General features: G+C 42.5%; 1 protein-coding gene across 2 annotated transcripts in view; it reads right to left on the bottom strand.

Annotated features, from left to right (window-relative positions):
• LOC118535416 (adhesion G protein-coupled receptor E2-like) overlaps positions 1-23,326 on the bottom strand; it is a 37,981-nt gene extending 14,655 nt beyond the window's left edge. Inside the window, exons 1-10 of one of the 2 annotated variants that reach the window (XM_036091753.2) lie at positions 23,181-23,326; positions 21,152-21,205; positions 13,944-14,093; positions 11,650-11,700; positions 11,219-11,353; positions 5,871-6,026; positions 5,143-5,310; positions 4,606-4,652; positions 4,388-4,465; positions 3,809-3,986 (exon numbers count right to left, since the gene is read on the bottom strand). In XM_036091753.2, coding sequence (XP_035947646.2) covers positions 3,809-3,986; positions 4,388-4,465; positions 4,606-4,652; positions 5,143-5,310; positions 5,871-6,026; positions 11,219-11,353; positions 11,650-11,700; positions 13,944-14,093; positions 21,152-21,205; positions 23,181-23,316 — 1,153 coding nt within the window. In that variant the 5' untranslated portion in view covers positions 23,317-23,326. The remainder of the gene's footprint in view (positions 1-3,808; positions 3,987-4,387; positions 4,466-4,605; positions 4,653-5,142; positions 5,311-5,870; positions 6,027-11,218; positions 11,354-11,649; positions 11,701-13,943; positions 14,094-21,151; positions 21,206-23,180) is intronic. The other variant, XM_036091754.2, reaches the window with a different exon arrangement.
• Positions 23,327-25,166: the final 1,840 nt, after the last annotated feature.

Below are 25,166 nucleotides of genomic sequence, written 5' to 3'. Positions count from 1 at the left end.
AATAAGACAGAATTGAAAGTCCAGAAACAAGCCCATACATCTATGGTTAATTAATTTCCAACAACTGGTGTCAAAACCCTTCAGTGGAAAAAGAAAAGTCTCTCTAACAAATGGTCCTGGCACATCTGGCTATCCACACACAAAAGAAGGAAGCTGGAACCCTACCTCACACAACACACAAAAATTAGTTCAAAATGGGTCAAAGACCTACATTAAAATTTTTTAAAATTTATTTTATTTTTTAATTTAAATTCAATTAATTAACATATAGTGTATTATTAGTTTCAGAAGTAGAATCTAGTAATTCATGGGTTGCATGTAACACCTAGTGCTCATTACATCAAGGGCCTCCTTAATGCCCATCACCCAGTTAGCTCATTCTCCCACCCACACCCCTCCAGCAAGCCTCAGTTTGTTTAAGAGTCTCTTATGGTTTGTTTCCCTTTCTGATTTCATCTTATTTTATCTTTCCTACCCTTCCCCTAAGTTCATCTGTTTTGTTTCTTAAATTCCACATATGAGTGAAATCATAAGATATTTGTCTTTCTCTGACTGACTTATTCCGCTTAGCATAATACCCTCTAGTTCCAACCACATTTGTTGCAAATGGAAAGATTTTTTTTCATTTTAACTTATCAAACTCAACACCCAAAGAACAAATAATCCAATCAAGAAATGGGCAGAAGACATGAACAGATATTTCTCCAAAGAAGACATCCAAATGGCCAACAGACGTATGAAAAAATGCTCAACATCACTCAGCAACAGGGAAATACAAATCAAAACCACAATGAGATATCACCTCACATCAGTCAGAATGGCTAAAATTAACAAGTCAGGGAATGACAGATGTTGGCAAGGATTTAGAGAAAGGGGAACCCTCCTACACTATTGGTGGGAATGGAATCTGGTGCAGCCACTCTGGAAAACAGTATGGAGGTTCCTCAAAAAGTTGAAAATAGAGCTGCCCTCCAACCCAGCAATTGCACTACTGGGTACCCCAAAGATATAAATGTAGTGATCCAAAGGGGCACCTGCACCCCAATATTTATAGCAGCAATGTCCACAATAGCCAAACTATGGAAAGAACCAAGATGCAAAATGGCCATCACAGATGAATGGATAAAGAAGATGTGATTGATATATATATAATGGAATATTACACAGCCATCAAAAATGAAATCTTTCCATTTGCAATTATGTGGATGTAACTAGAGGGTATTATGCTAAGCGAAATAAGTCAATCAGAGAAAGACAAGTATCATATGATCTCACTGATTTGTGGAATTTAAGAAATACAATAGAGGATCATAGGGGAGGAGAGGAAAAAATAAAACAAAATGAAACCAGAGAGGAAGACAAGCCATAAGAGACTGTTAATCAGAGGAAACAAACTAAGGGTTGCTGGAGGGGAGAGGGGTGGAGAGATGGGGTAACTGGGTGATGGATATTAAGGAAGGCATGTGATATAATGAGCACTGGGTATTATATAAGACTGATGAATCACAGACTTGTACCTCTGAAACCAATAATACATTATATGTTAATTAAACTAAAAGTAAATAAATAAAAAAATGATTTCATTCTTTTTGATGGCTGGGTAATAGTCCATTGTATATATACACCACATCTTCTTTATCCATTCATATGAAAGACCTACAATTATGAGGTGAAACTAGAACTAGAACTAGTTAGGAAGGAGGAACACAGGTGTAAATCTTCATGACCTGGGTTTGTCAATGGATTCCTAGATATGACACCAAATGCCCACACAACAAAAGAAAAAACAGAGAAAATGGATTTCATCACTTTAATGTTCATTAAAGTGAAAAGACCACAGAGAAAATGAAAAGACAATCTATGGAATGGGAGAAAAAATTAGCAAATCACATGTCTCATAGAGTCTACTATTAGAATATATAAAGAACTCTTACAGCTCAACAACCAAAAGCCAAACAATGAATTAAAAAATAGGCAAAGGACTTGCATAGACATTTCTCCAAAAAAGTTACACACATGTTCAACAATTACACAAAATGATTGGAAACATGATTAATCATCAGGGAAATGCAAATCAAAATCACCATGAGATATCACCTGACATACACTGAAAAGACTACCAGGAAACAAAACAAAAGGAAAATAGCAAGTGTTGCTGAGGGTGTAAAAATTGGAGCCTATTGCTGGTGTGGATGGAAAATGAAAAAAATCACCTCTTTGGAAAATAATTTGGTAGTTCTCAAAAAATTGAACATAGAATTACCATCCAACTCAAACTCCAATCCTAATTGTGTACCCCAAAGAACTGAAAACAGTTATTAGAACAAAAACATGTGAACCAATATTCATAGTAGTACTATTCACAATGGTCAAAAGGAGGTAACAAACCAAATGTCCATCAGTTGATGAAGGGCTGAACAAAAGGTGTTGTATCCATATACAATGGAATATTATTCAGCCATAAAAATAATGAAACACTGATAGATGCTACAACATGGATGAGCCTTGAAAACATTATGCTAAGTGAAAGAAGCCACACTATAAAGCAACATAGTGTATGAGTCTCTCTATATGAAATGTCCAGAATAAGCACATCCATAGAGAGTGAAAACAGACCCGTGGTGTCCAGGGGCTGGGGGAGGGGAGGAATGAGGAGTGACTCCTGAGGGGGGTACAGTATTTACTTCAGGGGTGATGAAAATATTTTAGAAATAGAGGCAATGATTACAACTCCGTGAATATACTAAATGCCACTGAATTAGGGCGCCTGGGTGGCCCAGTTGGTTGAGCATTGGACTCTTGGTTTTGGCTCAGGTCATGATCTCAGGGTCATGGGATCGAGCCCCACATCAGGCTCGTGCTCAGCGGGGAGTTTGTTTGAGGTTTCTCTCTCCCTCTCCCTCTGACCCTCCCCTCTGCTCTTACTCTCTCTCTTTCTAAAATAAATAAATAAATCCTAAAAAAATAAATGCCACTGAATTGTACACTTTGTTTAAAACGGTGAATTTTATGGTATGTGAATTTTACTTCAAATAAAACAAATGAAACACTTAAATATCAGATAATATTAAATTCATATTATTCCAAATTAAATAAATTGTTTTCTTGGGAAGCCATTTCTATTTTCTCTTAAATTCTTCATTATCATTAATTCATCTGCTCATAATTTATTTTATATTAACATGTATATTATTTATAGTTTTATTCATTTATTTTTTATTGAGGTATAATCAACATTAATTTCAGGTGTACAACATAATGATTTATTATTTGTATATATTGCAAGATGATCACCACAGGAAGTCTAGTTAACATGTGGGACCACACACAGTTACGAAATTTTTTTCCTGAGATAAGAACTTACAAGATTTACTCTTGTAGCAACTTTGAGATATGTAACATAGTATTATTAACTATAGTCACATGGTACCTTACATCCTATGACTTATTTATTTTATATCTTCTGACCCCCCTTCGCCCATTTAGCCTACTGCCCCACCCCCACATGCCTCACCAGCGCCCCTCTCACCCACCCATGGCAACCACTAGTCTGTATCTATGAGCTTGTGTGTGTGTTTATTTATTTATTTTTTAAGATTCCACATATAAGTGAGATCACCTGGAATTTGTCCTTCTATGATTTATTTTACTTAGCATAATTTATTTATTTCTTTTTAAGCACTTATTTTAATTTGTTTATACATGTAACACTGAGATACAAGCATGGTCACTCTGCTCCAGTGAGGCTGGGGGACAAAGGAGGCCTGGAACAGGCAGAGCAGAGCCTGGGGCAGACCCCACTACTTACCTGTGCCTGCAGATGCATTGAAAGTCAATGTCCCATTGGGCAGGGCCTGGCTCAGGTTTCTCAGGACATCCTCCAGGCCAACGAGCAGGTTAGTGGCCACACAGTGCTGCTCTGAGCGGGGCAGGGCCTCCAGGTCGTCAGGGGTCTCCAGCAGCTCATCCACACCCTGTACAAGGTCCTGGGGGATGGGGACACAGAAGTAGTGCGTGATGGGCCAGACAGACTGCATGAAGAGGCTGTCCACTTAGCCTCAGAATAAAGATCCTAGAGACTGTCATCTGTTTGGGATTTCCTGGGATTGCCCTGGAATCCAGCCACTCATGGTCAATCCTGTTCATGAATGCCAAGGATGACATAAACCCAATTTCCAGGAACAGTAAGATGAAAGGTTGTTAGTAGGTACAGGTGGGTTTCTAACAGTGAATACAATACCTGGATGTCTGCTCTTCCCACCCACCCTGGGAGAGGCGGGGCCTCAGGGAGGCCACCACTATGTTGGGAATGCCTCTTTCCACACCAAGGCTTTCCTGGACCTTCATGGGATGCCTCCAACTTGTCTCCACTGGATTCTGACCTTACCTGGATAGTGTCCTGGACAAAGGCTGGTATGAACTTTCTGCCCAGATCTTGGACTCTTTCAAAGAAGTGGGAGAGTCTCTAGGGAGAGAGGAGATGAGGAAGTCAGAGAGCCTCAATGTGGGTGCAGAAGCTTGGGGAAAATGACGGCCATGAACGGTGGGGAGCCCATGCTTTGAGGAAGGATTTCCTGTCTCCTGGTCCCAGCTGGGGCCACTCACCTGGCTCTTGATTCCATGGGGTGGGGTCCAGGTGGGAAAAAAAATGCCTGCAGGGGACAACAGTGGTTGATTAGGTGTAAGAGCATCTGTGTGTGGGATGGGGGAAGGGGCCTGGGGTCAGATCAGGGCCAGGTACCTTCTCAGGTGGTCATTTGGTTATTCAAGGACCCTAGTATGGGCATAGAAGCATCAGGAAGGCCCCACTCTCTCCTCCCTGGTGAGTGGGTGTCTTTTCTTATTCATACAGAGGAGTGTTATGGGTGAATGTGGTGGCCCAGAGGCTCAGCTGTCCAGATATGGATGGAATTGGCCTGAATCCTCCTGTTTTCAGCTCCAGTGCTCTTAGCTTCCCTGGGCAGCTTTCAGCCAGGGTGGGAACATCATGGTCATCTGTATCCCAGCCTGAGCATTTGGACAAAGACCAGAGTGGGTCTTCTAGGGAACCATGTGCAGGGAATATGCCGAATTTCCCAACCAGGATCCTGTCTGGCTCCCAGTGATGGCTTTTGTTTTAATTCCCTCAGGGCAACTGCTCACTTGCTGGTCTCCGATGATATCTTCCATTGCTATCTGGTCTAGACAGGAGCTGCTTCTCATCACCCAATTCTCCATGTGTGTATGTGGGTGGGTCCGTGTTACTCTGTGTAGACACCATACAACATCCTCCTGGGTCCTGGTCATCTGGTCTGCTCTCAGGATTGTGAACTGAAATTATTGGGGAGAGTCAGGGTAAGCTTTGTTCAGGGAAATAGACAGAGGCCCAGCAGCTGAGAAGAGGGGTCTGGATGCTGAAATTGTTGGCCAGGGAGAGTGCAGGCCCAGGAAAGGGGGATGGCCCTCCCATCTTCCCACTGCAGTGTTTCTGGATGGGGTCCCTGGGTCCAACATGGCCCAAGAGATCTGAGAGTTTTCCTAGCATGGCCAAGCCCAAGTAGGCTCTGGTGGGGAAAGGTCTCATCCTGGCCATCACTGATGATGGTGAAGAGGAGGGATTTTGCACTAGAAACAGTGTGCTGTGGAGCTCCTGAAATATCTTGAGTGCCACCCTTTTTTTTTTTTATTTCACAGAAATAAAATGCCAGGGAGCAAGGGGGATTTTTGAACTTTCAGAAGTGACCTTCTACAGAGGGTTCTGAGCCTTGGAGTTCAAAGAGGTATGGGTGCCTGGGTAGGTGCTGAGGATGTTCTCTGATGCCTGGAGAAAGTGAGCTAAGTGACTCCAAACCTTGTGGACGAGGAGATGGAAGACACAAATCAATTCTTACCTTGACATGTGTTCTCACTCTCATCCCTGAACGTTCTTGCCCCAGAAGCAAGCTTGAATCCTGGGCTGCATGTACAGTAGTAGCTGCCCTCTGTATTCCAGCAGTCTGCGAATTTTCCACAGGACACTGCCGAGGGTGGTCCACACTCATTGATGTCTGGAACACAACAGGGCAAAGGGTCACCTCCCAAAGATATGAGTTCCCATAGGGCAGAGGCGCTGGCCTCCAGCCTGACTCGGCCAACAGGACTGTAGAGAACTCAGCTTGCAGGTGGTATTCCTGGGGCAGGTCTGAGCTGGAGCCAGCTGCTCCAAATGCCTGCTCACTGTTCTGCATCTCTGCTCTCTGGCTGGGACTAAGGGCACCTAGATTCAGACACTCTGCTGTGCCATCGTGGGGGCTGGAAGGAGGTCTGCATCCCCTTCTGCAGGCCTTGTGGGGTGGACAGAGGCACTGAGTTTCTGGTTGCACTAGTGGGGACCTGGGGGTGGGCTCCAGTCAGGGTGACCGTGGCACTGAAGGCCACTCTCAATGCTGAGTCAGTGAAGGGAGTCATGGCTGGAGTCTGTCCAGAGTAACACTCTTTCACACCTGAGGATAAAACCAGGTGATCAGGCCCCTGCCCATTGACAGGCTCCACCTCCCATTACTCACAGTGGCCCAAGTTCACCCCACAGTCTTCATCACCTGGTCCCCAAAGGTGCCCATGTCTGGCATTTTTAAGATGCCCAAAGATGTCTCTGTGGGAGTCCTACTATCTCCACTCCTGAAGGAAGTCCCCTCTTGTCAGAGACGTTGGGGATGTGAAATGAAGAAGCTACAAGAAGTGTCTCACAGCTGAGTCATTGGGGATATTATCTGGCATCTTATCTCTCCCGGTTCTTTAAACATGAGAGGAAAGATTTCCATTAGCTAGGTCCTCTTTGAGTAGCTCAGGAACTCATAGAGCAGAGGCTGGACACTGTTGGCTAAAAATAACAACAATTTTATAAGAACCATGGACACAAGAATGAATCAAAATGCAGGGACAGAATATTTGGTCCTATGCATTTCAATACATTCAGAGTTTCTTCTCTGCACCTTGGACTTCCCTTCTAAGGCTCCAGGCTCAGGCTGTGGGTGTCAACACCAGGACACAACCAGATGTGGGAAGATGCACATCTGACACATTCATGTTTGCCCCCATCTGGACAATGGGACTGCCCTCCTCTCTTCTCAGATGGTGGCAATGGCCTGTCTTCAAGGTTGTGGGATGGGGTGGAGTTGAGTGGGGGTCAGTGGAGAATGAGGTGCAAGGTGTGGAAGGCATGAGGACAGGAAACTCCTCAACCAGACAGATGTGCTCCCAGAAAGGAGCTGGGATCCAGTTATATTAGCAGTAGGATCTCCTTGCCATGTTCACCCAGCCACGAGTCTCCATGAGACACACATGCAAATGCACCAAAGCTGGCTAATAGTCACAACAACTTTTTTTTTTCATCTGATAACATCTTTTCCCCAAGTACTAAATGACACATGGATCTTAGAAAACAAAGAAAATGTGAAAAAGGAGAACAAAGAAAATCAACTGTAAGTCCACTATATATGGACTACTAGAAGATTTAGGATATTTTTTTCCTCAGCTTTTCAAACATACTAGGAACATCTTCCCTTATTATTAATAAATATGCATCTAAGATGATTAGATGAAGAATATTTCTTGGTGTGAAAATTGTTTATTTCCCCTTTTCCCTACTAATTTTTTTATTGTGGTAAAATGCCCATAATATAAAATTTACCATGTTAACCATACTTAAGTCATATAAATTTCTTTTGTGATCTTGCATTGTTGAAGAATAAGAACTCTTTTGTCTTAGACCTTGGTCTAGGTTCTACAACATTATTAACTGTGACTTTGGATAAATCAATCTCTTTGATCCCAGTTATGATAATTTAAAAAAATGAATCTATAAAATTATAGAAAAAAACACAGGGGATAAGGTCTTTGAAATTGGTCTCAGCACAGATTTTTTGGATTTGACTCCAAAAAGCAAAGATAAATTCCAATGACATTCTTCAAAGTGCTGGAACAAACAATCCTAAAATTTGTATGGAATCAAAAAAGACCCCAAATCACCAAGGAAATGTTGAAAAAGAAAAACAAAGTTGGGGGCATCACGTTGCCTGATTTCAAGCTACATTACAAAGCAAGGATCACCAAGACAGCATGGTACTGGCACAAAAACAGACATATAGACCAATGGAACAGAATAGAGAGCCCAGATATGGACCCCCAACTCTATGGTCAAATAATCTTCAACAAAGCAGGAAAAAATATGCAATGGAAAAGACAGTCTCTTCAACAAATGGTGCTGGGAAAATTGGACAGCTACATGCAGAAGAATGAAACTTGGCCATTCTCTAACACCACACACAAAGATAAACTCAAGAGGGATGAGAGACCTCAATGTGAGACAGGAATCCATCAAAATCCTAGAGGAAAACATAGGCAATAACCTCTTTGACATCGGCCACAGCAACTTCTTTCAAGATACATCTCCAAAGGCAGGTGAAACAAAAGCAAATATGAACTTTTGGGACTTCATCTAGATAAAAAGCTTCTGCACAGCAAAGGAAACATTCAACAAAACAAGGAGGCAACCCACAGAATGGGAGAAGATATTTGCAAATGACACTACAGATAAAAGGCTGGTATCCAAGATCTATAAAGAACTCAAACTCAATACCCAAAAAACAAATAATCAAGTCAAAAAATAGGCAGAAGACATGAAGACACTTCTCTGAAGATGACATACAAATGGCTAACAGACACATGAAAAAATGTTCATCATCATTAGCCATCAGGGAAATTCAAATCAAAACCACATTGAGATACCACCTTACACCAGTTAGAACAGCAAAAATGGACAGGGAAAGAAACAACAAATGTTGGAGAGGTTGTGGAGAAAGGGGAACCCTCTTACACTGTTGGTGGGAATGCAAGTTGGTACAGCCACTTTGGAAAACAGTGTGGAGGTGCCTCAGAAAATTAAAAATGGAGCTACCCTATGACCCAGCAATTGCACTACTGGGTATTTACCCCAAAGATACAGATGTAGTGAAAAGGGCCATATGCACCCCAATGTTCATAGCAGCAATGCCTGCAATAGCCAAACTGTGGAAAGAGCAGAGATGCCCTTCAACAGATGAATGGATAAAGAAGATGTGGTCCATATATACAATGGAATATTACTCAGCCATCAGAAAGGATGAATACCCAACTTTTACATCAACATGGATGGGACTGGAGGAGATTATGCTAAGTGAAATAAGTCGAGCAGAGAAAGTCAGTTATCATATGGTTTCACTTATTTGTGGAACATAAGGAATAGCATGGAGGACATTAGGAGAAGGAAGGAAAAAATGAAGGGGGGGGAATCAGAGGGAGAGATAAATCACGAGAGACTATGGACTCTGAGAAACAAACTGAGGGTTTTAGAGGGGAGAGGGGTGGGGGGATGGGTTAGCCTGGTGATGGGTATTAAGGAGGGCACGTACTGCATGGAGCTTTGGGTGTTGTATGAAAACAATGAATCGTGGATCCCCACATCAAAAACTAATGATGGCAAAATTTCATTCCTTTTGATGGCTGCATAATATTCCATTGCGTATATATACATCTTCATTATCCATTCACTGTCGATGGACATCTTGGCTCTTTCCACAAAAAAAATATGAAAAATTCTCATTGCCAAGAGTATTCAGTGAAATAAATGTAAATTAAAACAAAACAAACAAACAAAAAACTAATGATATATTGTATGGTGACTAACATAATAAAATAAAGTTAAAAAAAAAAAAAAGAAGTGGGAATACGCCAAACTAAAAAGATTTTGTAAGTCAAGGCAACCATCAACACAATGAAAAGGTGATCTGTAATTTAGGAGAAAATATTTGCAAATCATATATCTGAGAAGTGATTAACATCCAAAAAATATAAAGAACTCATTCAACACAATAGAAAAAACCTAAACAATCCAATTTAAAAATGGGCATAGGATCTGAATAGACATTTTCCAAAGAAGACATCCAAATGGCCAACAGGTGTATGAAAAGGTACCCAACATCACTCATCATCAGGGAAATGCGAATCCAAACCATGTGATTTCACCTCACACCTGTTGGAAGGGCTATTATAAAAAAGATAGGGAATAGCAAGTATTGGTGAGGATGTGGGAAAAAGGGAACCTTGCTCCCTGTTGGAGGGAATGCAAATTAGTGCAGCCACTGTGAGAAAAAATCTGGAGTTTCCTCAAAAAATTAAAAATGGAACTACTATATGATCCAGCAATTCCACTCTGGGTATTTATTTGAAGGAAACAAAAACACTAACTTGGAAAGATATCTGCATCCTCATGTTCATCACAGCATTTATAACAAGCAAGATAAGGAAACAACCTGTTTCTATCAGTGCATGAATAGATGATGAAAAGTGGTGTATGTATACAGGGGAATATCACTCGGCCATAAAACAGAAGGCAATCTGGCCATTTGCAACAACACAGATGGATCTTGAGGGCATTATGCTAAGTGAGATATGATGGAGAGAAAAGGATAAATGACATATGATTTCACTTATATGTGGAATCTAAAAACAAACAAAACAGAACTCATAGAAGAGATGAGTGGGTGCTGGAGGTGGGGAGGAATTGGTGGGGGTGGGCAAAATGGGTGTAGGTGGAAAATAAAAACCGTGCTAGCTCTGCTTGCCTCATGGGGCTACTGTGAGGAGCGAGGTGGGAAACAATGACCATGAGGGGGCAGGAGTTCCCAGTGAGCTTATGCTAGAAGACCCTGAGCTTCCAGGCTCTGTTGCTTCCTCTTAACTGCTTCCATTACTCTCCCCTTTCCTTGTGCTATGAGAATCATCACAGTAATAACAGTAGTGACCATGATAATAACTTGTGTCTGACAGTCTGTTCTGTACTAGTCTTCACCTGTTCTTCACACACGTGAATTTTAAATCTCACTCCATCCATGGGGGGTAGGTACAATGATTGTCCCCAGTTTACAGACAAGCAAACTGAAGCATAGAGAGGAGAAATAATTTCCTACATGTCAGATGTAATCAGTGGTGAGCTGGACTTTGAACCCACATTGCTCAGCTTTGCTGTGTAAGTTCTCAACACTCTACCTACTGATCATGAAAACCTGATTGTCTGCTTCCCTCATACTCCCCCTGCCTTGTCACCTCTCTCTTTTCCTTGATGAAGTGCTGGGTGCTGCTCTCAGTGAGGCTGAGGGCTTGGGATGCTCCACCATCTCCCCCCTCCGTCTCCGTGCCTCTCCACCACCCCAAGCCCTTGTACCATCACAACTCTCCAACAGGCTGGTGAAGATCTCCCCGGATGAAGAACTGAACCCTGGGGAGCAGCGACAGGCAGTGGCATTGACACACGTGGATTTCGGAGGGCACCACTGAGCACAGTCTGTGGGGGCAGAGGCTGTGGGGACAAAGACCACAGTCAGAAGGCTCAAGAAATGGAGGGAGCCAGCTGCCAGTTGGGGGTCCAGGAATAGAGCAAGGGAGGGTAGGGAAGGTATAGCTGCCATTGGAAGAGCTCAGAAAACTCTGGACATTTAGGGAGGAGGAAACAGCTTCTTGGATACCCAGACGACCACCTGTGAGACTTACTTGTGGAATAAGCTCCCTTCCCTACCCCTTGTTGGTGAGAAAACCCAGACCCCAGCATGCACTCCCCAGCTTATGTCACCAATGGGGCTGGCTGGGCAGACTCACCTTTCAGTTTCCGTACAGGTCCCAGTGTCAACAGTAGCAGCACTAAGATCCCTGGGACAGAAAAACAGATGAAAAAGAGAGGAGAGTCAAGTTCCAGTTTCAACCCATGTCTGCATGGTCATTGCCTTCTGGGGAGTGGTTCTGCCTGCAGCCCATGGCTTTCCAGCAGGCTCCAGGAGGCTCCTATACTGCACACAGAACCAAGACTCAGCCTGTCCTCTCCATCTCCCTGGACTCCCCAAGAAGTCAGTCAAGGATAACCACAGGCTTCATGGAACCCCGGTGCTACAGGTGAGGGGACAGAGTATACACAGACAGCTGATGTCAGGGACACAACGTAGAAACTCCAACCTCTCCCAAAGGAGGGGAGTAAATCTGTTTTTTTTTAATTTTTATTTATTTATTTTTTTAAATTTTATTTTATTATGTTATGTTAGTCACCATACGATACATCATTAGTTTTTGATGTAGTGATCCATGCTTCATTGTTTTCATATAACACCCAGTGTTCCATGCAGTACGTGCCCTCCTTAATACCCATCACCAGGCTAACCCATCCCCCCTCCCCCCCCAAAAACCCTCGGTTTGTTTCTCAGAGTCCATAGTCTCTCATGGTTTGTCTCTCCCTCCGAGGGGAGTAAATCTTGAAGGAGAAACTCTTCCAATCCATGTGTCTTGCCCATATGCAGGTTCTTTGTTCTATGGCAATAGCAGAAATCTGCTTGGAGAAGGCCAGTTCTCTCCTCCATGGTGAATGGGTGCTTTTTCTATTTCACATGGAGCATCCTATGGGATAATAGTGTGGCCAGATGGTCTGTTGTCCAGATGTGGATGGAAGTGGCCCAAGCCCTCTCAATCTGTCAAGCCTGGTGCCCTCAGCTTACCTGGGTGGCTCCCAGATGGGGTGGGGATGTCACAGCCACCTGAGTCCCAACCTGAAGACTTGAACAAGTCCAGGGTGGGCCTTCCTGGGAACCGCGTGCAGGGGAAATGCTGCATTCCCAACCAGGACCTATCATGACTCCCAGCTATGGCCTTTGTCCTGACTTTCCCCAGGTGGATTCTCACTGCCTGCATAACCTTTGGCATCTCCGTTGTCCTGGCAGGAGAGCATGCTCCCATCCATGCTAACTCTGAGACTCCAGCTCCATGGAGATGGACAAGACCCACACCTGAGCCAGGCCCTTTAAGGGGCTTGAGGGAAAGAGTCAAGAGAATGAAAGTGATGCTGGACAGGCAGGGTCACCTGGACAGTGGGAACCAGGGCTGTGGTAGACAATGGGGCTGACATCCAGTCAGGCAGCCTTGGGATAGTGAAGTTGCCTTTTTGGATCCCTGTGAAGGCATCCCCTGGACTGGCAGGAAGTGGTGAGAATCCGCATCTGAGCAAGGCCAGCAGTGGGTGAGGGCAGGGTGGTTGGAGAGGGGAGCAGGTGCTGATGGGCAAGAAGTGGCAGATGTTTCTGTCTTCTTGGCCCTTGGCCTCCCACCAGGAATGCACACACTGGGCCCAGCTGAATGGGGCTCGGCCTCCATCTTCTGTCCCTGATGGTCTGGGTCAACGTGGGGCCTGGACTGACCTCCTTGGAAGAAGGTCAGGCCTCTGACAATGGTCCCCTCTCTTTATATCCAGTCCAGATGGCAGCATCTTCCATTCACCTAAATTTTAGAGTGTGTGTGTAGGGTGGTCCACATCACTCTGCCCAGCCCCACACAACATCTTCCTGGTCCCGGTCATCCGAGTTGCCCACAGGCCTATAAACTAAAATTATTGGGGAGGTTCAGGGCAGAGCCTTGCATGGGGAATTAGAGCTGGGAGGCCAAGAAGCCAGTTCACTGTGCCGGGAGGAGCCTTCTCCAGGTGGGGTTATTGGCCAGGGGCAGGGATGGCCAGGGAAGGTGGGCCTACCCTTGAATCTCTCCCCTTCCCACATTTCTGGACAGGGTTCCTGGGTCCATCCTGGTGTGGCCGAGCTTGTGTGGATTCCGGGGAGGTAGGGAAGGTCTCATCCTGGCTGCCATTGATGAAGCAGAAGAAACCGATATTGCACTGTGAGCTTGTGAAGTATCCTGGATGCCACCCCTCTGTTTTCTGAAAATAAAGTGCCACATGGCAAGGGAGACGTTCCAAAATTGTGTGAGTGGCACTCTGCAGAGGGATCTGAGCCTTGGGGTCTGGAGAAGGATAGGACACAGGTCGGTGCCCAGAACATCTCTCTGATGCTTGGAGAAAGTGAGCTGAGTGACCCCAGACCTCATGGATGGGGAGATGGAAGGTGCAAAGCCATTCTTACCTTGACACATATTCTCACTCTCATTCCTGAACACTGTCTCAGAAATGAGCTCCTGTCCCGGGCCACACATGCAGTACCCGCCATCCATGCCCTGGCAGTCAGCGTAGGCTGCACAGGACCTTCTCAAGGGTTGTTCACACATGTTAATGTCTGGAATACAACAAGATAAAGGATCACTTCCCAAAGGAGTAAGTTCCCCCAGGTCAGAGGCCCTGGTCTGCCGCCTGACCCCACAGTGAAGTCTGGATGGATTCAGGTGCCAGGTGGTACACCTGGGGCAGGTCTGAGCTGGAGCCAGCTGCTCCAAACGCCTGCTCACTGTTCTGCTCATCTCTGCTCTCTGGTTGGGCCTGAGGGCACCTAGATTCAGACACTCTGCTGTGCCATGATGGGGGCAGGAAGGAGGTCTGCACCCCTTTCTGCAGGCCTTGTGAAAAAAACAGAGGCACTAAGTCAGGCTCCAGACCCTCCCCTGTGGTCCTGTTGGCACCATTGGAGACCTGGGGTAGGCTCTAGTCAGGGCATGGAAGGCCGCCCTCGATGCTGAGGCAGTGGAGGGAGTCATGGCCTAGGGGCTGTCCAGGGTGATACTCATCATTCACCCCCAAGGATGGAAGCAGATGGTCAAGCCCCCGCCCATTGATGGTTTCTACCCACTTTTCTCACAGTGGTCCAAGTACACCTCACAATCCTCATTAAGCACTTCCTCAAATCCCAATGTCAATCCTTTTCCAGATGCCTCAGGATGTCTCTGGGGGAATTCCCTTTAATTAGAGCCCATAATAGATGGGAAATGAAGAAGCAACAGGAAGCTGCTAATAGCTGAGTCATTGCAGGGTGGCTTCCTGGCCTCCTGTTCTAAACCTGAGAGGAAAGAGTCCCATGAACCAGGTCCTTTTGAGTAGCTCAGGGACCCATAGAGCAGGGGCTACACATCACTGGCTAAAAATAACAGTTTAATAAGAGCCAGCAAGACAAGAATGCATCAAAATGCAGGGAAGAATATGTACATGCTAATCAGGGGACCAAAGACTTTTAGAGCTTAAAAGGACTCACGACATCCTGCTGAGTCAGGGCAGGCAACTGGGTCCCCCAGAGCAGAGTTTCCTACCTGAACTTGTGGACATCCCTTCTAAGGCCCCAGGTCCAGGCTGTGGGTGTCAGCACCAGGACATGACAGGATGTGGGAAGACGCACACTTGACACATTTGTGTTCACCCCCATCTGGGCAATGGGACTGTCCTCCTCTCTTCTCAGAGGGTGGCAATGGTTGGACACCTGCCTTCAAGGTTGTTGGGTGGGGTGGAGTCAAGTGGGAGACAGGTGGGAATGAGGCATGTGGGAGAGGAAGACATGATGATGAGAAATCCTCAACCTGACAGGCGTGCTCCCAGGAAGGAGCTGGGATCCAGGCACACCATCAGCAGGGCTCCTTGCCATGCTCACCCAGCCACGAGTCTCCATGAGACAGATACACAAATGCAGGGGGATCTGCTAGGGATACCTCTCTGGCATGGAGGGGCTGGGCAGGAGTCAGAACACCACCTTTTCTTCCATGGTAGATTTACTTTCCCTCAAATATTAAATGACACACAGCTACTTAGAAGGACAAAGAAAATGTAAAAAAATGAAAACATAGAAAATCACCCATAAGTCCACTACACAGACTACTGGTAAATTTTGAGGTCTTTTTTTCTTATCTTTTTAAACATATTAGGAATTTTTCCTTTGCTTACCAATATATATGCATCTAAGACTATTTTGAGTACATGAAAGTATTTCTTGGTGTAAAAACTGTATATTTTCCCACTTTTCCCTATTTTCTTATTGTGGTAAAAGGCACACAACAAAATTTTCCATCTTAACCATTTTTAAGTATTAGAATTTTCTTTTATGATCCTATTTTGTTGAATAAAAACCTCTTGTCCACAATAGCCAAACTATGGAAAGAGCCAAGATGTCCATCAACAGATGAATGGATAAAGAAGATGTGGTATATATATACAATGGAATATTCTGCAGCCATCAAAAAGAATGAAATCTTGCCATTTGCAACAATGTGGATGGAACTAGAGGGTATTATGCTGAGCGAAATAAGTCAATCAGAGAAAGACATGTATCATATGACCTCAGTGATATGAGGAATTCTTAATCTCAGGAAACAAACTGAGGGTTGCTGGAGTGGTGGGGGTGGGAGGGATGGGGTGGCTGGGTGATAGATATTGGGGAGGGTGTGTGCTATGGTGAGCGCTGTGAATTGTGTAAGACTGTTGAATCACAGACCTGTACCTCTGAAACAAATAATACATTATATGTTAAAAAAAAGAAGATGATAGTAGGAAGGGAAAAATGAAGGGGGGAGCAACCGGAGGGGGACACAAACCATGAGAGACTATGGACTCTGAGAAACAAACTGAGGGTTCTAGAGGGGAGGGGGGTGGGGGGATGGGTTAGCCTGGTGATAGGTATTAAAGAGGGCACGTATTGAATGGTGCACTGGGTGTTATACGCAAACAATGAATCATGGAACACTACATCAAAAACTAATGATGTATGGTGATTAATATAACATAAAAAAAAAGATTAAGAAAAACCTCTTCAGTGTCATTATAAAATGTTTTTTAAAGCAAACTTTAGTTCCAGCTTCCTTTATTCAAGTTGTATTTATTTTCATCTTAAAGGGAAAACAATTTTTGTTTTTTTAAAGATTTTAAAATCCCCCTGGGGGGTGGGCAGCAGGCAGAGGGAGAGGGAGAAGGAGAAGCAGGCTCCCCGCTGAGCAGGGAGCCGGACGCGGTGCTCAATCCCAGGACCTTGGGATCATGACCTGAGCTGAAGGCAGATGCTCAACTGACTGAGCCACCCAGGTGCCCCAATTTTTGTTTCTCTGATTTGAGAAAAATAGTTGATTTTCTTTATGAGGTTGAAATTCCTTCCTTCCTTCCTTCCTTCCTTCCTTCCTTCCTTCCTTCCTTCCTTCCTTCCTTCCTTCCTTCCTTCCTTCCTTCCTTTCTTTCTTTCTTTCTTTCTTTCTTTCTTTCCTTCCTTCCTTCCTTCCTTCTTTCTTTCTTTCTTCCTTCCTTTCTTTCTTTCTTCCTTCCTTTCTTTCTTTCTTCTTTCTTTCTTTCTTTTCTTTCTTTCTTTCTTTCTTTCTTTCTTTTCTTTCTTTCTTCCTTTCTTTCTTTCTTTCTTTCTTTCTTTCTTTCTTTCTTTCTTTCTTTCTTTCTTTCTTCTTTCTCTCTCTCTCTCCTTCCTTCCTTCCTTCCTCTTTTTCTTTTTCAGCATAGTTTAACAACTGTGTTGTTTTAAAGTTAAGGTTATTTCATCAATCCATTATTAGTATTTATTTATTTATTTATTTATCGTATCATATGCCCTCTTTAATTTCCATCACCCAGTTACCCCATCCCCCCACCCACCTCCCTTTCGGCAACCCTGTTTGTTTCCTGGAGTCAAGAGTCTCATATGGTTTGTCTCCCTCAATGATTTCTTCCCATTCAGTTTTCCCTCCCTTTCCCTATTATCCTCTACACTATTCCTTATGTTCCACATATGAGTGAAACCATATGATAATTGTGTTTCTCTGATTGACTTATTTCTTTTTAGGTTAAAATTATGTTAACTTTATTTAAATGTTTTGAAAAGATATTCATATATAACAGAATTTTAAAAATACACTTCTAATTTTGTATAATTTCTTAAGCAGATATGTAGTATAACTTAATTCCTGGATTGTGAAAGTTCTTTTAAAGATGATTTTATTTGAGAGAGAGAGAGAGAGCAGAGGGAGGGGCAAAAGGAGAGGGAGACAAGCTGACTCCCTGCTGAGCAGGGAGCCTGACTTGGGCCTCTATCCTAGGACCCCGAGATCATGACCTGAGCTGAAATCAAGAGTCAGAAGCTCAACTGACTGAGCCACCCAGGTGCCCTGAAAGTTTGTTTTTGTATACTTAAAAAATTATTTCATGGGCAAAATAAATGATTTTTTTGGTTAAATTTATTTATGGTTTAAATTATATTTTTAATCTTCAACAGTAAATTTAATACATAATAATAGTCATCTTTGAAATTAATTTTCTTTTTTTATTATGTTCAGTTAGCCACTGTATAGTACATAAAAATAAATGATTTAAATAGTACTAAACAATACTATCTTATTTGTGCATAGTGCTCTTTAGCTTACAAAGTTTTTTTTTTATTGTTTTTTATTGCAGCACTATTTACAATAGCCAAGATATGGAAGCAAATTGAGTGTCCGTCAACAGATGAGTGGATAAGGGAGATGTGGTATATGCAGAATGGAATATTACAGAGCCATAAAAAGGATGAGATTGTGCTGTTTGAGACAATATGGATGGACCTAGAGGTTATTATGTTAAGTGAAATAAGATTGAGAAAGACAAATACCATATGATATTACTCATAAATGGAATCTAAAAAAAACTGCAAATGAATAAAACAAACAAAAAGCAGAATCAGACCTATAAGTACAGAGAACAAACTGATGGTTGCCAGAGGAGAGGGGGGCTGGGGGTTGGGTGAAGGGGAGTGGGAAATACAGGCTATCCATTATGGAATGAATAAGTCATGGGAAGAAAAGGCATAGCATAAGGAATATAGTCAATGCTATTGTAACAGCAATGTGTTGATTCAATGGCAGCTACACTTGTGGTGAACATAGCATAATGTATAAATTTGTCAAATCATTATGTTGTATATCTGAAACTAATGTAACATTGTGTGTCAAATATACTCAAATATAAAAGACTTTAGAAATGTTTTCTTTCTTTTTTAAAATATATTTTCATCGAAGTATAATTAACATACAGTGTTATATTAGTTTCAGATGTATAACATAATGATTTACCTGTTCTAAACATTACTCAGTGCTCACCGTGATGAGTGTAGACATCAATTGTCACCAGACAATATTATTACAGTATTATTGACTATATTCCCCATGCTGTGCTTCTCACCTCTGTGACTTATTTATTTTATAGCTGGAAGTTTGTACCTCCTAATCCCCTTTATCTATTTTGCCCATCCCCCTGCCACCTTCCCTCTGGCAACCACCAGTTTGCTCTCTGTATTTGGAGTCTGGCTTTGTTTGTTTTATATTTTAGATTCCACATATATGTGAAATCATATGGTATTTGTCTTTCTCAGACTGACTTACCGCACTTGCTATTAAGCCTTCTAGGTCCATTCATGTTGTTGCAGATGGCAAGATCTTTTTTTTATGGGTGAGTAATATTCCATTGCAGATGGATGCCACATCTTATTTATCATTTCATCTATGGATGAACACTTGAGTTGCTTCCATATCTTGGGCATTGTAAATAATGCTGCAATAAAAGTTAGGGGTGCGTATATCTTTTTGAATTAGTGTTTTTGTTTTCTTTGGGTAAATACCCAGTAGTGAAATTACTGGATCATATAGTATTTCTATTTTTAATTTTTTGAGGAACCTCCATACTGTTTCCCAGAGTGGCTGTACCAATTTACATTCCCACTAACAGTGCATGAGGGTTCCTTTTTCTCTACATCCTCACCAATACTTAAAACCCCCCTAGCTTTATGCCTGGACATGCTTCTACCATTTTATTAGTTGTAAGACTTTGGATAAGTCACTCAATCTTTTTGAGCTTAAATTTGATAATTTAAAAAATGATGCTACCCTGAAACCATAAAATTCATAGAAGAAAACAGGGAGTGAGCTTTTTGACCTTGGTGTAGGCAATGATTTTTTGGACTTGACACCAAAAGCAAAGGCAACAAAAGCAAAAATAGATAAGTGGGACCATAGCAAACTAAAAACTTCTGTACAGCAAGGGAAAGCATCAACAAAATGAAAAGGCAATCTACAATTTGGGAGAAAATATTTGCAAACCATATTATCTCATAAAGGATTAACTTCCAAAATATATAAAGAATTCATACAACTCAATAGCAAAAAAAAACCCTCTAAAGATTATTATTAATAAATTTAAAGATGGGTAGAGGATCTGAATATACATTTTTCCAAAGAAGACATCCAAACGGCCAAGAGGTACATGAAAATGTACTCAACACTAGTAATCACCAGGGAAATGCAAATCAAAACCACAATGAGGTATCATCTCATACCTGTTAGAATGGCTGTTATAAAAAAGACAAGAAATAACAACTGTTGGTGAATATGTGGGAAAAAGGGAAATCTGTGCACAGTTGGAGGAAATTTAAATTGGGAAACTATGACCCTGAGGGGGCAGGAGTTCCTGGTGAGCTCATGCCAGGTGGAGTGGCTGAGCTTCTAGGCTCTGGGTGTTTCTTCCCTCCTGTTGCTTCCATTACTCTCCCCTTTCCTTGTGCTATGAGAATCATCACAGTAATCACAGTAGTGACCATGATAATAACTTGTGTTTGACAGACTGCTCTGTACTAGTCTTTACCTGTTCTTCACACACGTGAATTTTAAATCTCACTCCATCCATGGGGGGTAGGTACAATGATTGTCCCCAATTTACAGACAAGCAAACTGAGGCATAGAGAGGAGAAATAATTTCCTACATGTCAGATGTAATTAGTGGTGAGCTGGACTTTGAACCCACGTAGCCCAGCTCTGCTGTGTAAGCTCTCAACACTCTACTTATTGATCATGAAAACCTGATTGTCCATTTCCCTCGTACTCCCCCTGTCCTGTCACCTCTCTCTTTTCCTTGATGAAGTGCTGTGTGCTGCTCTCAAGACTGAGGGTCCCCTTCCTGTCTCCCCCCACATCTCCATGCCTCTCCATCACCCCAAGCCCCTGTACCATCACAATTCTCCAAGGGACTGGTAAAAATCTCCCCAAAGAACTGAATCCTGGAGAACAGTGACACATGATGGCATTGACCCATGGAGAGTTCAGAGGTCACCAGTGAGGACAGGTGTGGGGGAACTAGCAGTGGGGATGGAGACCATAGCCAGAAGTTTCAAGGAATGGATGAAGCCAGCTGCCAGCTAAGGGTCCATGAGTAGAGCAGGGGAAGGCAGGGAATGGATGGCTGCCATCAGAAGAGGAAAGGACAGAAGACTGGACATTTATGGAGAAAGAAACAGTTTCTATTATCTCCAGAAGACTATCTTGGAGCTTCACTTGGAGAATAAGCCTCCTTTCCCCCTTGGTGCAGAACCCAGACCCTAGCATGCTCTCCTTAGCTTATGTCACTAAGTCTGGGCAGACTCACCTCTACTGTTCTGGGCTGAAGCTCCCAATGTCAACAGCAGCAGCATCAAGAGTCCTGGGGCAGAAAAAACAGTGAGAGAACAAAGAAAGGGGAGTGGAGCTCCAGTTTCAATTCCTGGTGGCATGGTCATTGCCTCCTGGGGAGGTGGCTCTGACCCTGCAGCCCACAGCTTTCCAGCAGCATCCACAAGGCTCTTGTACTTTATGTAGAATTGAGGACCAGTCCTATTCCCTCCCTCTTCCTGGACTCCCTGAGAATTTAGTCACTAACGGACACCACCCTCATGGAACCTCAGTGTTACAGGTAAGGGGACAGAATATACATAGACAACTGATGTCAGGGACACAACTTAGAAATTCCAGCCTCTCCCGATGGAGGGGGTAAATCTTGAAGCACAAAGTCCACAGATGGGTGTGTGCTCTGCCCACAGCCAGGTCCTTTGTTCTCTGGCAATGGCAGAAATCTACCTTGAGGATTTCTCTTCCAGGATCACTCCCCTCTGTTTAACCCACATGTTTTGGGGCACACAAGAAGAGCATGGGTTTGGGAGTCAGCCAGCCCCAAGTCTGAGTCCCAGATCACAGTGGTATTGGCTGGGCAGGAAGCCTAGGAATCACAAGATGGGGAGCTGATGACAGGTGAGGGGTGAGAACTATGGCACCAGCAGTTCGAGCCACCATCTCCTGGTAAAGTGGCCTCTCCAGGTGCGGCACCCATGGCTTCTATGGTTCCTTCCAAGTGAGCTCCTGGCCATCCTACAGTGCACTGAGGGCAAACAAGCTTTCCCTTTATCTCCCAGTCTGGTCCTGAGTGATGGGTCACTGGGCAGGCATCATGGTATGAAAACCACTGCAGGTGTGAAGGAATCTACCCTACAGGCAATCACGTGGCCACCTGTTAGAGTCTGTCATTCCATTCATGGGAGGCAATAAAGTTTATGAAAGTCTTTCCATATCTCAGTACCTTTATAGGATTTTCCTAAAATGTGCCCAGCATTAAAAATAATCATGTTCTGCACATCAGATGATAAGAAATGTGACTATTTTCACAACAACCAGGGGAAAAAATTACAACCAATGAGGACAACTGAAACACTTAACTTGTTATCTAACAGGTATTATCCTAAGCATTGAGGGAAAGAAAGACTAATCAGCATTAAGCTGTCCCTGCTATTATGCACTGTTATTGCCCTTTCAACCATTCCATGATCCACACAAAGCCTATGGACTAAAGGATGATGTTCTTCTTAGCTCATTAGAGTTTTCAGAGAATTTGGTTATGTTCCCTTGTGAAAAAAATAGTATAGGTGGTATGAGGGTTAATTTCATGTATCAATTTGGCTGGGCCACAGCACCCAGATATTTGGTCAAACACTAATCTAGATATTGCTGTGAAGGTGCTTTTTAGATGAGATTAACAATTAAATCAGTAGACTCTGAGTAAAGCAGATTACCCTCCATAATGTGGGTGGGCCTCCTCTAATCAGTTGAAGACCTTGGGAGAAAAAAGACTGACCTCCTCTGAGGAGGAGGGAATTCTGCTTCCAGAATGACTTCAGACTTGAGATGTAACATCAAGTCAGCCTGCTGGCCTGCCCTGCAGAATATCAATTTCCCAACCTCCACAATCTCATGAACCAATTCCTTAAAATGAATGAATCTCTCTCTTTCTCTCTCTCCCTCACCCTCTCTCTCTCATACACACAGACAGACAGACAGACACACACACACAGACACACACACACACACACACATTATACTGGTTCTGTTTCTCTGGAGAAACTGGACCAATATAGGTGGTAAAATGAGAAATCTCTGTTGGATTGGCTCCAGGAGTAAGTTTTACTGATTTTCTCCTTTGAGACTTAATATAAATGATCCAACATCCTTCTTAAAATCGATTCCCTTTGTCCTTTATAGAAAAAGTGGGAAACAAAACAGATTATCAAGAACACAGAATATTTTCTAACTGGATAGAGAGTTCCCAGATAGCTTTAGTTATCTGTCATTATTGTTATAATTCTACCTACCTGGCAGCAGTAGATTTCTGTTTCTCATGATGCAGACACCAGTGAGCCCAGGCATAGAGGACGTCTGGTCTGGGTCTGTGTGTGTTACAAAGACTTCCTGTTTTAAATCTGACTTGGGCTCCAGAGGAACTGCCATAGGAAACCACTGGTCTGGATCCTTTCTTTCCAGAGAATCTGTCTTGTGATTAACTTCTCAGAAACTCCCCTTCTATTTTTTAAGTATTTGCATAGCATTACTGGTGTTTGTACTGAAAGCCTCCTTGAAGGTGGTTTTTAAATCTTTGTGGTATAGGAATATGTAATCCTGTGTATTATAAGAACTTCCCAACATGAAGAATTTGCTGGTCTTTCTACCTCATGAAGACCTTGGATCAGAGTCAACAGAATTAACTATTTAGTATCTGTTAAAAGACAATTTTTAAAAAAGATTTTATTTATTTATTTAATTTAAATTCAATTAGCCAACATATAGTAGTACATCATTAGTTTTTGATATAATGTTCAATGATATATTAGTTGCGTATAGCACCCAGTGCTTATTTATTTTAGAGAAAGAGAGAGCGAGCAAGAGAGAGAGAGAGAGAGAGTGTGAGTGGGGGGAAGGGTAGAGGGAGAAGGAGGGAGAGAATCTCAAACAGACCCGCTGCTGAGCACAGAAACCCCCACATAGGGCTGGATTCCAAAACCCCAAGATCATAGCCTGAGCAGAAATCAAGAGTTGGACACTTAACTGAGTGAGTCACACAGGCGCCCCTAAAAGACAATTTTATTGAGGTATAAATGCCATACATCATTATATTAGTTTTAGGTATATAACATAATGATTTGATATTTGTATATATTGTGAAATAATCACCACAATAAATCTACTTGACATCCATTACCATACATAGTTGCAAATTTTGTGTGTGTGATGAGAACTTTTAAGATCTATTCTGTTAGCAACTTTCAAATATGCAATATATTATTAATTGTAGTTACCATGCTGTACTTTATATCCCCATGACTTATTTATTTTGTAACTGGCTGAATAATATTCATATATATATAAAATTCCATTATATACATAGACACCACATTTTCTTTATCCATTCATCCACACCATGAAAAATGCTGTGCTACATTCCACTGGCATCCATGATTTCTGATGAGAAATGAGCTGATATCTGAAATGTTTGTTCCCTTAGGGATGAGGAATCATAATCTCTCATTGCTTTCAAGATTTTTTTCTTTGTCTTTACATATCAAAAGTTTGATTGTGATGTTTCTTGGCCCTAATTTGCTTAAGTTGATTCTGTTTGGAGTTTCCTCAGCTTCTTGAATCTATATGTCTTTGTCTTTTGGAAATTTGAGAAATTTTAACCATTTTTTTCCCTCTGAATAGTTTTTCAGTTCCATATTCTCTCCCTCTGGAATTCATTTTTTAAAATCTAAATGCAATTAGCCAACATATAGTACATCATTAGTTTCAGATGTAGAGTTCAATAACTTATCAGTCGCATATAACATGTGGTGCTCATCACACAGTTACCCCATCCCCCCCGACCTCTCCTCCAGCAACCCTCAGTTTGTTTCCTAGAGTTAAGAGTTTCTCATGGAATTCAATTGCAGAAATATTAGATATTTTTTATAGTCCCAGAGGTCCCTGAGATGCTGATAATTTTTTTTTGTAGTTTATTTTGTCTGTCTTATTCAGATTGCATAAATTATATTGTTTTGTCTTCAGGTTCACTGATTTTTTCCTTCTTTTGTCCCCATTCTGCTAGTAAGCCCATCCAGTAGAGTTTTCACTTTTTGTATTTTCTCAGGTCTAAAATTTCCATTAGGTCTTTGTAATCATCTGTTTCTTATCAAAGTTCTCTGTTTCTTTGCTAAGACTTCTTATTTTTTCATTTGTTTCAGAAAAGTTTGCTTGTAATTGCTCATTAGAACATTTTTTTAACTTTTTTTTTTTAGATTTTATTTATTTATTTGACAAAGAGAGAC

This window comes from Halichoerus grypus, chromosome 1 (genome assembly GCF_964656455.1).
Source record: "Halichoerus grypus chromosome 1, mHalGry1.hap1.1, whole genome shotgun sequence".
In the NCBI taxonomy this organism is placed as follows: domain Eukaryota; kingdom Metazoa; phylum Chordata; class Mammalia; order Carnivora; family Phocidae; genus Halichoerus; species Halichoerus grypus.
The sequence above is the reverse complement of the archived record's forward strand: the minus strand, read 5'-3'. Positions and strand labels throughout refer to the sequence as shown.